Here is a 14,564-nt window from a genome sequence, read left to right as displayed (position 1 = left end):
CTTTCCTTTTCTCCCTCAAATATCATAATTAATTAATTACTAAAACAAAACAAAATTATTTTCTTTTTTATATTTTTAATTGAAATGTACCAGGAGTTCCCCATTCAATTCACTCGTACGCAAAACGCTGTCGTATTTTTCATTAAACCAATTATTACTCGTCGAGATCGCTTTACGAAAATAAATATTCCATTAGTTTAATAGCACTAATTAGAAAAAATAAAATAAAAATAAAAATAAAAAACAAAGGCGTGTCTGCCTTTGCAGCAAAGAAACCAAACAGCGCCTTACAAAAAGTGTTAATGCAGTAGAGCAAGAACGAGCTCTCTTCTTCTCTCTCTCCCTTTCTCTCTCTCTTTCTGTGTCCTTGTGGTCCTCCCCTGTCTCGAATTTTTGTTCTTGCTGAGCTGACTCGGTGCAATTCAATGAGTCAGGAGTCGTTTATATACAGTTTTGTGGCTCGAGGCACGATGATCCTGGCCGAGTACACCGAGTTCACTGGGAATTTCCCGGCAATTGCAACTCAGTGCTTGCAGAAACTCCCCTCTTCCAACAACAAGTTCACCTACAACTGTGATCATCACACCTTTAATTTCCTCGTCGAAGATGGTTACGGTAATTCCACCATTTCTTTATTTCTCTAGCTATTTGTTTTTTTTTTTCTTCGAAAAGCAAACAGAGTGGGAGTTTGAATTGAAAGTGAGAGAGCTGTTGGATCTAGCTTGGTATGCTAAACACAACTAAGCATATAGCAAATACGAAGCTAAACCGCTGAGAAAAAGAGTTCTGGTGAATGGATGTTGCTTACTTTTCCGGATTTTTGCTGGTTTTATTCGTTGTTTGTTTAGCCGCGGGAGGAAAGAAGAAAGTCTAACAGATGACTATTTGGTGTTTGAGTTTGGTTTCCAGGAAATGAATTCAATAATTGAAATTTGCTTAGTAGTAATCCTTTATTCATTGAATGGCGGGACGTTATTGTTCTAGATCCTAAAGGGGTAGAAAGAGAAGATTGTATCCATTCTGTGTTTTTTCTTAATCTCGTTTTCTTGGATCAAAACTGTGGCTAAAGATTTTGTAGCTATTTTTAATATTAAGTTTATATGCTGGGGGCTTTTGTCCAAATTTATTTGAAGGATGATGCATAATCTATGATAATTTGGAAAGAGTATCTGATGCCTATGCTTTTGAAGGAAGATTAAAGAACTTCTATAATGAGAAAGTAGGTATAGATGGGCAAATCCTCAGCTGAATGTTGAAGCTTAATCTACATTTTGTTTTATTGTTTTCTCCATGTTAATGAATTCAAAGTATTGTATATTACTTAAATATAGTAGCATTTGATTCCTTGAGTGCCCCAAAAGAGATATGGGTTAGAAGGAATCTTCAATTTTAAAATGCCGGGTGTGTGCACGAGACTTAAAGATCTTTTCTCATGTAATGCATACCAGCCAAAGCTCATGGAAGCATTGGGGTCCTTAGACATCAATCTGTTTGATGTGATTAGTACTTGGGGCAGTTTTGAATCGCAAAGTCAACAAGAGATAAACTGTTAGGCATGAGCCCAAAGTTTTCTTGTTTATGCATGTGTTGAAGACTAGTCACTTCATCTGCACAGGATGTAGACTTTCGGTGTTATGCCTTATAGGAGAAGATTTATCTTTAGCACCCGATCCTTTTTATGTCACATTTCACTTCAACACCATGAATCTTGCACTATCACCGCAGAATTTGTTGTCAAAATGTTGGAGAAACTTCTAAACCCCTGATTTCTCTGAATATCAATGATTGAAAGCCTCACGAATCATTTCATGTTACTTCCTATGTCCTCTAGGGTAACCACTCAGATCATTCACATGGAAATACCTGTTTTAGTGTTACATGTTTGGGAAAATGTCAGTGATTCAGCTGTGTACAGATTTTATGCAACCATAAGCTTAGTCATGACTAGTGCATGTAGTGGCCTCAGGAACCAAGATAGCTGTAGCATTCGGTAATAGCTCTAATCTTTTTATCTTATTTGATTCCTGATGAGGGTCTAAATATTTTATCCTTATGTTTTTTCTCCTTATTGTTATATTTTTCAGCACCATCCAAGCCTATCGATTGCAAAATTCTAATATGTTTATGCCTGGGAAAACTAGTGCCGATAAGAGCAGTCTTGTGACCTTAATTAATTTATTGTATGCTTATTCACTGTTGATTTGTTGATATGAATCCGGTCATTTATGGTTGTGATTTCTTATTTCTTTTTTGCCCTTCAAACACCTTGACATGATCCATTATGCAATTGGCAGCATACTGTGGCGTTGCTAAAGATTCAGTCAGTAAGCAGATTTCCATTGCTTTTTTGGAACGCATGAAGGCAGACTTCAAAAAGAGATATGGGGGTGGAAAAGCAGATACGGCTATTGCCAAAAGTCTCAACAAGGAATTTGGGTATGCTAAATGATAGATAGATTCTCTTTGAGGACAACATTTCGGTATAATGAATTTATTTAAAAAACTTGTCGTTAAAAGTAAACTAACATTAACTTTAATTTACAGCCCAATTATGAAAGAGCATATGAAATATATTATTGACCATGCCGAAGAGATCGAAAAATTATTAAAAGTAAAGGCACAAGTTTCAGAAGTCAAAAGTATCATGCTGGAGAATATTGACAAGGTAAACTCAATGTAGTAGAAGAATGTAATTTCTTCCTTTAGTACCCTAAGCTCATCAACATCTGCATTTTTTGTTTTGACATTTTATTTTTTTGCATTTGCTAATAGCATTCTGACTATTGATGTGTTTGCATTTTGTGCCTTTTACATTTTATTTCGTGTGTTTGCCAACGTTATTCTGAGTAGTGATGTAATTTTATCAAATTTGTGGCCTCTGTCTTTTCTTTTCAGAAAATGATAGGGCTGTTAGAAGTCAGGTAACTATTTGCTAGAATAGAAATGATGGAGTTAGACAATTTTCTTTGTGTTTAAGCTTTTAGTACAATTCATTACTCAACTTGATTGTTTCATATGGTACCAAAATCGGATTCTTTTGTTTTTTTGAAATATATCAGAATCAAATTCTAGTCCTGAAACCTCTTAGTTATGGGCTCAAACTATATGAGAATCAGGTTTGATCTTAAAACCCATACATTATTAGTTTGCCGAGCTTATAGTATGCCTGATCTTATTATTTTATATTCTAAGAGAGACTAAGAGCCTTTCTATAAGGGCCCAGTTCTGCCAAACAAATTACTAAATGATGAGAGATCTTTAAATTTGAACCTACTACCTCTCTTTCTCTTTTCCCTTTTTTCCTTCAAAAAAATTTATTTTAGATTTAAGTCGATGATAAATGGTCAACTTTATTATTTATATCCTAAGTTTTAAAACAGTGAATCTCTTTATGGAGATGCATCTTTGTTCTTTGCTGAAAATTCATGTCAAAAGAAGGGATCTTTGCACACCATGCATTCCTAAAGTACTGGGCTAAGGTGATACTCTTCGTGGAAAACTCCCTCTAGAGAAAAAAAATACTTATATGCCTGTGCACTATTTATTCAGGATGATACTTTACAAGTAGAAAGTTGTTTGTTGTATGATAAAGGTTGGTGCATCTAAGTGCCTTTTCTCGGTCATAGATGTAAAGTGATGTAGAGAGACATCTTTGAGAGTATGATTTCTATTTTTTCATATGATTATGACTGAAATTTTCATGATCAAACTATGACAGGGAGATTTACTTCTGGCTTTGCAAGTGGACAACCAACTATTTTTAAATTTTAATGTCCTAATATTGGCTATTGCACTATCACTTAGTCAACTAGACATAAATAGTTAACTTTATGAGAGTAAGAGAGTGGATGCTGAGGGAGTTAGCAAGTTTGAAGTTATGTTTAGAATAAATCGATAATTCATGTGGAATTTATTTACAAATCTACACTTATTTTAACTAGAGAAAATAAAAAGTGTTTTAGGGAGATGATAAAATTAAGTTCCATATTAAATTCCATTTAAGCTCAAATTGCTTTACTTTATATAAGCATAACCTTCTAGTTGAAATAAGTATTGATTTGCAAATGATTCTCCCACAAATTTTGAATCTTAGCCTTGTGAAATTTTCGCATGGACTGACTAAAACTATCACCTAATCTTTCCTTTGAAGTTTGACCATTCTCTCTTTTCGGTAGCTGTTTGAATTCTCAATGCAACAAAATTATCCAGCGTATAACATCTTAAAGGTTGGGTGAGAGAAACTTAGTTTTCAAGCATCTAAGTGTTATCACATCTTAAATCACTACCTATATATGTAGAGTATTAGATCAATTAATTCCACTAGCAAAACTTTCTAAAAGTGATTCATTTTTTTTTCCTGTTCACTGCAATTCAATCTGACCAAAATTAGTTTCATGACTGGAATAAAACTAGAGCTAAAGGTGACTGCACTTCTTATTTAGTTGATCATATTTATATGCATTTCAGGCTCTTGACCGAGGGGAAAACCTAACAATTCTCGCAGACAAGACTGAAAATCTTCGTTCTCAGGTAAATCAATCAGAGCAGGGTTAACCGCACAATCAAATTCCTTCTCTTCTACGAGCTAAATGCTGACCAGATTTCTTTTGTGATTTTCAGGCCCAAGAATACCGGAAACAAGGAACGCAAATCCGTAGGAAGATGTGGTACCAGAATATGAAGATAAAGTTGGTTGTTCTTGGAATCTTACTACTTCTGGTACTGGTAATCTGGCTTTCAATTTGCCATGGATTTGATTGCACAAACTAGAACAATCATCAGAACATTAATAGAGCATACAGAAACTTTCAATTAAAACAAAGACGCATGTTTGGCAAGGGGTTTTCCAATTATTCCTTACTATCTTCCGGCATTCAGAGATTTTAGAGCCATCATTAGAGGAGAGGAATCTGTATAATGTGTTGTTGTATCAGGTAACAGAAATGAGGTGGTCTTGTATCTTATTTTGTTTGATTTATTGTAATAAAACTTTTGTTTTTCTTTTTTTTTTTTTCCCTTTATAAGACTCATATAAATATAGCTCCAGACATCCATGAAAACCATTTGGTTGCACTGTTAAAGAACTAAGGTACTTGTAATCAAGAACCTAAGGAACAAAAAACACATGAAAGTTTATAGAATTTATTCATATTTATTTTTACTATGAGATGGTAAAAGTTTTATTTTTTATTTTTTATTACATGGTGAAATTTACATCTTAACCAATTTATATGGAATTGAATTAATCTATTATAAATATCAATTAAATTAGTGAAATTTATAAAATATTCTTTGAATTCAAATTGGAATGATTTAAAATGTTTTTTTTTTTTCCGTTGTGTTTTAATCCCCATCCCCTAAGCTAAAATAAATATAGATAGATACATTTAACTATGTTATATGTATATATATATATAACAAATAAATTTTGTTAGTGAAATTTATTTTGACATTCATGTTTATTGTAACCATGTGAGGATAGAGATTTCTTATAAAATAATAACATTAAGGCACTAAATACTTTTTTTTAGAAATGATTAACAAATTATGTTTGTATTTTGCTAAATCAATTGAACTATGATCCTTCAAGACTTAAATAGGATCGCAAAAACCTCTTTCGAGCACTCTGGCATAATGGTGAAAAATAGAAAGGTAATGTCATAAATATACAAAATTGACTTACTACTCAGATAAATTTTAACAATTTTATTTTAGAATTTTAATAACACGAATATCATATTCAAGATCTAAAAAAGAAATATAATGATTCATAAGCTCGATATTTGTAAGTAATTAATATTTCATAATTAATTGTTATTGCCAAAAAAAAATATATTTATTTAGTTAATATGTATACTCAAAATAATTTTTTTCAATTTTTAATTTACATTTTTTATATTAAATATTCTTAAAATTTTGATTTTAAATGTATATACTTATGTATTCAAAATTTTATAAAATACATATAAAAAAATATTGTTTATAATATAAAGTAAAACCACACTTAACTTCAATGACATAAGTCACAAATAGGACATTACTTTGTCATCAACGTTATATTATTGAGACTAGTTTTGTGTAATACAAACATATTATTATAGTTAATGTTTAACCATCGTTACTAAAATTGTAACGCACAATGTTTAATTTTTATGACAGGATCATAAATTGTCAATCAATATTAACTCTCATTGTTAGGGTCAAAACTTACAATATTTAACCAATGATCACAATTTCACATAATAATATTAGGAGATTGCAATTTATCATTATTTTTAACTGAATTTTTATCATTTATCCAAAATAATTTGAAATCCCAATACATATTTTTCACAATACGTAAAAATAAAACTTATTGTATAGTTAAAATTATAAAAAAAAAACTATATTAGGCCCAATTTTCAAAATAGTTAAATGTTAGGAAGTAGATAAAAGAATAAAATATATCTTGAAATGAAATTTAACAAAGTATAAATAAATACAAACATATACATAACAACATCCTCAAAATATATACTCATATATATAATAGTAAAATTTGACATTCATAATTGAAATTATCTGTTTGTAAATTAATATATATCTATATTTTATTCAAAAAAATATCATTAGGAAGTATAAGTTACTTAATTATCAATTGCAATCTATTTGAAAGAAATACTTGAATTAAATTAAATTAAATTATCACTTAAAATCACATAAATTTTTTTTATTTATCGAAACAAATATAAATATATACTCATTAATTCTGAGCATCTAACTTTACTATATTGGACTCTCTATAGGTTAATCAACCTAAGTTTTATGGATGTATCAAAATTTTTACAAAAATGATATTTTTAGATTTAATTTAAACAAACTAGAAAATTAGGTTTCAGTATAAAATATATATCATAGTGTAGATCCCTTAGAATTATTAAGAGCATGTGAAAAAAGTATTTTCTATAAAATTTTGAAGTTCTAGAACATTAAAAATCAAGTACACTCTTCATGACAAACAAAATTATGAAATTCATGAATTTTTTAAAAATATATTACTTCAATAAAGATTATAAAAAATAGATAGAAATATTATTATATTTTTAAAAAACATATAAAAACTTCAACTTCAAATTCATTTAGAAAGATCGGGTTTGAATAAAATTCTTAGGGACTTGAGAATAGAATGTCTTCAATTTTTTTTTTTAAAAAAATTTAAATTAAGATGATGGGAAATCCAATTTTATATCATGATATCTCTCAATCTAGAATGAACCAAAATACAAACTTAGTATCATTAAAAAGTTTGTTCTAATAGCTATAAGATCTATCCAAGAATCACCCAAGATGATGGCTGGAAATATATTTTTCGACTCCATTAAGTTGGACCTCCTGTTTTTAAATTTAATTTTCTCTTACCACACAATTTAGTTGACTGCAATTTTGATATAAACTTTTTACTAGAAGCTTTCCAATGATATATAATTTGCTAAAATAATAAAGTTATAGTAGAAAAACTAAAAAAATTATATTACCAAACTCTCGTAGAAAATATATTGATTTCAAATTAATACAAAAAAAATCAATTAATATTAATTTCAATTTCAAATTTTTATTGTTAAATCTCTTTCTTCTCCTTGGAGTTTGTCACAAAGCTCTTTCAAAATTTGTTTAGAAAAATAAATTTAGAGTTTTAAAGTTTGAGATTTACTATAGTTTATTAAAAGGGTAATTTAAGGAAATGCTAACATCTTAATATTATAATTAATCAATTTTCTATTATTTATTTATTCATTATTTGAGTATCTATATGTTCTATATATATATATATATGTGGTCAAAGATAGTCAATTTTGTTAGGACTATAATGTAACATCCAATATCGTCACCTAAGTTATAATTTAGTCAAGAGATAAACCACCATGGAAGATAATAAACTCCACAAGCATAAGTTTTAAGACATTTTCATCACCCACTTCCTCATCATTATGTGGGATCCAATATCACTAAACAAAGAACTAAATCACTCATTTCATCGCAAAATTCTTTTGAACTTTTTTTAGAACATATGTTTTTTTCTCTCGAAGAACTCTAAATTCTTTTTATTCTTAGTTTTAGATTATGTAACATCTTTTGGGATTGTCATGGGTTAAGCTCTTTTAATTTCTTACTCATATATATCTACGTGTGTGTGTGTGTATATATATATATATATATATATATAGTTTAGATTATATGTCTGGTAGAGTTGTCTTAGATTCCCGTATACATCATTGCTCATGTCATGCATGAGGTGATCAAAAGTGAGAAATTATCCAATGGATAATGTGTTGTTGTCAATAAAAAGACAAAAAGGATCGAGGATAAACCCAGCTATACTCCTCTCTCTCTCTCTCTATATATATATATATATATACTTATTTTTTTGTATTATACCCTTTTATTTATTTAGAAAATTATAAAATAATATAATAATTTAAAGCATATATATGTGACGAAGAAGACAAAGAATCTGAAGAGAAGACAGCTACCATGATTCAAACTCATAAGAAGACAAAACAGGATCTCCCTTGCCCCATCCTCACTGGATAGGTTTGAAAGACCAGCTTTCTCTTCCCCATAACCTCCTTTATGACTTCCATTATTAAATCTCTCTTACTAAATGAACCCAAGTCAAGTCAAGTCAATGTTCATACACTGAAATTAATATAATAATTTATATATTTTTTTTATTGTAAATTATATATTTATATACTGACTAGATGATTGGAAATTTATATTAAAAAATATAGATTAATATCTAAAGAAAAATACACTTAATTATCTGCCAAGTAAACTCTTGTAATGGATAATATCTCTACCGGTAATATATATAGATATATGTATATGTATATAGCAAAACAAACATTAATTTAAGCAACAAGTACCGAAGCCCACGAAATGACTGTTCAATGAAAAAGTTCATACAACCCATTCAGTCCAGGGAATGGGCTCCCAGTGGCATGGAGCAGCAGCCATGCATGCATTCATCTTCATTATATTTCTACACCTTTTTAATGATTTTTTTCCTCTTCTTTTTCTGGGTTGATAAATGTCTTATCCGCACGAGTTTATTGTGCCACTACGTTCATAGAATGTCAATCCTATGCATGAGACTGTTCAAACGAATATATATGTATATATATATATGTACATGGAGGAATGTATATGTATATTCAGAAAATATAGCTGCTCTTAAAAGATCTTCTGAAGCACGTGTGGTTTGGAAGCTTGCGTTATTGCCCAAGAAGATTGGTGAGACTTAGGTTCATGAACTCTTACTCATGAATCAATCTGTATATACATATATATGTAGATATATATATATATATGCACGCACAAGAGAGTGGGTTGTCTTTGTTAATACGTATATATATATATATATATATTGGCTTGTAGTTGTCTCTCCAAGATTCTATATATATGGTTTGGACATGGACCATGTCTATTCGCTAAATAAATCTATATTCGCTAAATAAATCTATACGACGAGGCCAACTTGTCAACTCGACTCTATATCTTGATCAGAGCTTTTGATTCTACCCTCTATCCACATAAAACCGGTGAATTTGATAACGTGTGTATATACGGGTGTGTGTGATATATATATATATATATATATATACATATGTATATATAGTTTCCAAGAAATGTGGGCAAATTACGTCTTGTGTCAGAATTCGTCATGTCCTTTTTTTTTTCCGGGGCATCTCTTCCGTTTTGCTCAATTCAAATCGTTTTAATTTTTTTTAATCATTCCTAATTAATATATTTTAAAAATTCAATTTCATAATTAATTATTATTAAAAAATAAAAGTTGAATTGAACAAACTAAAATAAACTACGCCATTTTTAAAGACAAGCCCAAACTAATGAGTCATGTGTATATGTATCTATAAATTGAGTGATTATTATTAAATATTTCAAGAAAATATTAAAATTGATAGAATAAATAAAGATTGATAAGTAGAATAACTTAATAGATAAATCATAAATCTTCACATTTGTAACCCTCTTGTGGATCGAGATCTGAATCTTAATTCTTCTAATCTAAAATGGTTAATGAAAGAGTAAGTTATACTAACCCAGTAAGAATATCACGCTACTCACCGGTACAAAAATGAAAATAGGTAAAAATCATAAAAATAACTAATGAAACTCTTAATTTAGGTAAATTCATTTATCATAAATAAAATCATTTATTACATATTTACCGTAGTGAGATTTCCAAAACCAACATATTGAGACAATAACACAAAAAATATCATAATCTCATTTTCAGTTAGTCAGAATAACAACTTTTCATTTTTATCTAACTACTGGTATTTATGAGGGTTCATAGGGATGTTCCCACTACGCGTGAACCTTTATTCAATATTGTCAACTAACTAGTTGTTCCTATACCCCGTCCGATATGAACATCAAAACTACCATCCATCAATACTTCGTCCGGTATGAGAGTGAAACATGACGTCTTCATACCCTATTCGGTATGAGCACCAAAAATATCATCCCTCAATATCCCGTTCGGTATAAGCATGAAACGGGCCGTCACCATACCGCATCTGGTATGCGTGCCAAAATATCAATCATCGATACCCCGTCCGGTATAAAGGAACGTTCATGGTAGGATTTTCTATGTACCCGTTCTATTCACCATTTCTCAAGATATCCAATAAGGTTACCATTCATTCATTCACTTAATCAAACAATTTTTCGTTTACATTTAATTTTTAATTTCACAATTTAAATGTAAATTACGCAAAACAAGTAATACATGCATTAAGAAAATACAATCGAATCATCTTATTAATTTTATTATATTATCATGCATTCGAAATTGTAATATCAAACAATTAGTTAAAAAATGACAAACAGTAATAAATAATCGGTTCCGCCTCCATTAGTAACTTGCAATTAATTATCGATATTTTCTAAATTATGCAAAATACGGTGTTATTTATAATTAAATTTCAATTTCATAACAGAGAATAAGGTGAGAGATTCTTACTCGAATCGGTGTCCAAAACACTAAATTTTCAGTTGCACCTACTGGCGGTCCTGAGTTTCCTAAATTTTCATTCGGAGGTTAAAACACACTTCAAGTACCTAAAAATACCCAAAAAAATCCAAAATCAGTGTTAAAAATCTTTTCTGCCCAATTTTAGAATTTCAGCACGGAGGTGACGATTTGAATCGAATTGGCCGTTTTTAACATTTTTTGGCAGATTTCGACCGATTTTATACTCATCCCTGTGAGAAATTTTCCGGTGACGAAATTTTGGCAGATTTCGCAGTTGAACATTTTTTTTGGCCAACCTATAGAAAACATAATGGTGATTACAATAGTGAAAAAATCGTGCGAAACGAAAATCGAAAAGTGGCTCTTCGGAGGCAGCTTTGGTTTTTCCTGTGGTGGCACCGCTAGGCTTTACTTGCAGTTTTTGACTCATCCACCGGTCCTTTTGCTCTGATTTAGTTATGGAGGTGTTTATAATCAAATTTCAAGAGAATAAATTTTTTTTACCTTTTTTGGCAGTCTGAGGTGGCTCCGGTGCGGTGGTGGGCTGCAGTTGGTTCCCTTCTCCAACAACTGATTTTTCTTCTCTGGCGGGGGGCTGGCGGGTAAGGTTAGAGTTTGGTGTGAAGTAAAGTATTTATATCCGTCTTCCTTTAACCTATGTCGTTCATCGCGTTCTGGTTCGTCGGGCCTGCTGATTAGTCAGTTTTACGTGACACATTTTTTTAAAATTGTGTTGACCCCTAGTTTCTAATTTTTCTTTCAAAAATATCATAAGAACCCAAAATTTTACTCTTTTTTACAAAAAATATTTTCAATTTTATTCTCAACCTATTTTTTTTCTAATTTTTACATTAAATAAAAATTCATAATTTTAAAATTTATATTTTATATATTAATTTAAAAATTTTAAAATCAATTTTAGGTATTATATTTTTACTAAAAAAATGTAATTTGAATGAATTTATTTGATGTGAAATATCATAGTTAAGATTGTAACAAGGTGGCCGCCATGTCTAAGTAAATGAGACAAGTTAAAATCGTAAGGAGTCCAAAAAGAAGTAACACATCGGCCCATATTGTTTATTAACATGGATTCATTAAAGGACAATTTTATAGATGCTGTTCCCCTACAAATATGCATATACATACATATATATATATATATGGGGTAAAGAATTATTAATCATAACTTCAAAGATGTGGACAAAATCCCACAAATTATCATGTTACTTATATATATATATATATATTTATATAAAGCCACTTCCTTAGTTGAGATTGAAAATTTGTCTTTCATGTTACAATCAATGTTAATTCAAAATAAATTAACCACAACATACGATTCATTCATTTTTTTTTTGGTATATTTCCTTTTTTAATTAGTATGTTTTAGTTAAATTTTAAATTAAAACTAAAATTTAGTTTTTGACATTTTAATTTATTTCGAATATTTATTTATTTTTTGATGGGTATGTCATATTTAAATATTTTAGAAAATAATTAAAAAATAAATTGAATAATTAATTAAATTATTGGTTGAAATAATTTGAGAAATATTACTTTAACAAAAATAAAAAATAAAATAAAAATTTATGCATGGTTGAGAAATTTGGGGGCCGGATATGGTTTGGCGTCATTTGGTTAATGGAATTGGTTTCCAGCTGGCAACATCTACATCGGGTATGGGCTAAACAGCCAAGAGCCTCAACACTACAACTTAACTCATCCTTTTCCATTTTTAGACATTAACTACTTTCCATTTTTAGTAACATTTGGTTCCTATATGGGACACGTGTCTCTTTTTTATTGGTTTTCTCTAATTATAAGCATGGGCAATTTAGGAATTTCACTCACTGCCTTAAAAGTACTAGAACGGATCGAGAGCAGCATTATTAAGCTCTCGCAGTCTCCCTATAAACGGGGATGAATGAACAGAGACGTCTATCCAATCAGGAAATGACACTTGTCAACACCACGTTATTGGTAAACAAAACCAAATTTTTTATGTATCTTACTACCTTTATTACAATTCCGTCTTCCGTCTCGTCATGCCAAATTATTGGCATAATTAACATATATATATATATGTGACGTGATTCAGCCGTATCTGTATATATCTACATATGTATACATGAAATTCCAATGACATGTCAACGCACTTTTGTCCACGTTATTATAACTCCAGCTTCCACGTTAAACGAAAACACTCATGTCACCCTCAACAACATGGGCTATATAGCTACAGCTTCTTCCTCTATGTATACACATATACATATACATATTTATATAGATGGAGAGAGAGGAGGGAGAAGGAGAAAAATATCCCAATTCTCATTGCAATAAAGATTTACGTAGAAATTTGACAAATATCACATCAAAGTCACACTTTTTTATATAGCAAACTACATTTTCTTCCTGCAAAACCTAGTAATTATGACCAAAATCAACCCACTATACATACATACATATATATACACACACACACATACACCTGAATACATATATGTATATATATCCGCTTACAGATGAAAATCCAGCAGCACAAACTCACGTAGGAGAAGTATTATGAGAAGAAACCAACTAAATTTGATCATAATTAGAGACTAATTATTAAAAAGCACACTGAGATTCACACTTACAAACACAAGCACACAGTGGACGGACCGATACATACATATCTGTGTATGTATATATATATATATATATGGCGCTACATATCTCTGACTTCAAAGACGTTACGGTTCTTGACGACGATATCGTACATGTGCATGGATTTGAACTTGTTGAAGTCCTTGGGGAGGGAGATCAAATGGATGGTGGATCTTTTGTGGAACTGTAGAAGATCAGGGTCGTCGTAGTACCTCTCCCACCCAAGTGACGTCAGCTTCCGCTCAAGAACGGCGTATGACGTAATCACCTCATTGCTGGGCGTGTGTACCAGGACCTTCCGCCGGCTGTTCGTTGACCGGCTTCCGTCCAATGACTCCACCCCTGGGTTCTCCACCAACCGAACGACGCCGTTTTTGAACACCCATACACCAGACATTCTCTCTCTCTCTCTCTCTCTCTCTATGAAGCCTGTTATATATATATATATATATCTCTCTCTATATATATATATGTAGTACTGAGGTTTTGTGAGGTTGAAGATGAAGGTGGTGATGGGGTAGTAGGGGGTTATGGGTGTATATATATATATATAGAGAGAGAGAGGGAGACACACACACACACACAGAGAAGTGAAGTGAGTTGTGAGATAAAATTTATTTTAGTAAACACGACCCATATACTTTTATGAAGAAGGTGATAGTATTTTCGGTTTACGGCAAGGGGGGATGTGGATATAAGGGGGGTGATTGGACACAGGGATAGCATACTGTGGGCCCCAGTGGGAGAGCTTGACTCTTTTGACATTTCGGAATTAGGGTTTAAAGTTTGTACAGGAAGGAGAGAGGACTAAAAAATCAAGCTTTCTATAAATTTCAATAAGTTGAAATTTTTTTTAATTATTATAATTAATTTT

The 14,564-nt window shown here is 30.8% G+C and overlaps 2 protein-coding genes across 2 annotated transcripts; one reads left to right on the top strand and one right to left on the bottom strand.

Moving 5' to 3' along the window:
- The first annotated feature begins 282 nt into the window (after positions 1–282).
- VAMP724 (vesicle-associated membrane protein 724) lies at positions 283–5,164 on the top strand. Its single transcript, XM_088216555.1, has 5 exons — positions 283–615; positions 2,295–2,436; positions 2,545–2,665; positions 4,468–4,530; positions 4,621–5,164. Exons 1-5 carry the CDS (start codon positions 426–428, stop codon positions 4,768–4,770), a joined length of 666 nt encoding a protein of 221 aa, XP_088072681.1. The 5' UTR covers positions 283–425; the 3' UTR covers positions 4,771–5,164.
- Positions 5,165–13,410: 8,246 nt separating this feature from the next.
- Positions 13,411–14,331, bottom strand: LOC110824422 (flowering-promoting factor 1-like protein 1). Its single transcript, XM_022055008.2, has one exon. The coding sequence runs from the start codon at positions 14,085–14,087 to the stop codon at positions 13,752–13,754; it is 336 nt and encodes a 111-aa protein (XP_021910700.1). The 5' UTR covers positions 14,088–14,331; the 3' UTR covers positions 13,411–13,751.
- Between the last annotated feature and the right edge of the window lie 233 nt (positions 14,332–14,564).

Source organism: Carica papaya, chromosome 3 (assembly GCF_054855325.1).
Source record: "Carica papaya isolate Zhongbai chromosome 3, ASM5485532v1, whole genome shotgun sequence".
NCBI classification, from domain to species: domain Eukaryota; kingdom Viridiplantae; phylum Streptophyta; class Magnoliopsida; order Brassicales; family Caricaceae; genus Carica; species Carica papaya.
This window is presented reverse-complemented; position numbering and strand designations above follow the sequence as displayed.

Bases quoted from the DNA above. Each gene is read 5' to 3' on its own strand.
- VAMP724 (XM_088216555.1), top strand. From the start codon at position 426: ATGAGTCAGGAGTCGTTTATATACAGTTTTGTGGCTCGAGGCACGATG. The intron at 2,666-4,467 runs GTAAACTCAATG...TATGCATTTCAG, and splicing joins TGCTGGAGAATATTGACAAG to GCTCTTGACCGAGGGGAAAA. The intron at 4,531-4,620 runs GTAAATCAATCA...TGTGATTTTCAG, and splicing joins CTGAAAATCTTCGTTCTCAG to GCCCAAGAATACCGGAAACA.
- LOC110824422 (XM_022055008.2), bottom strand. From the start codon at position 14,087: ATGTCTGGTGTATGGGTGTTCAAAAACGGCGTCGTTCGGTTGGTGGAG.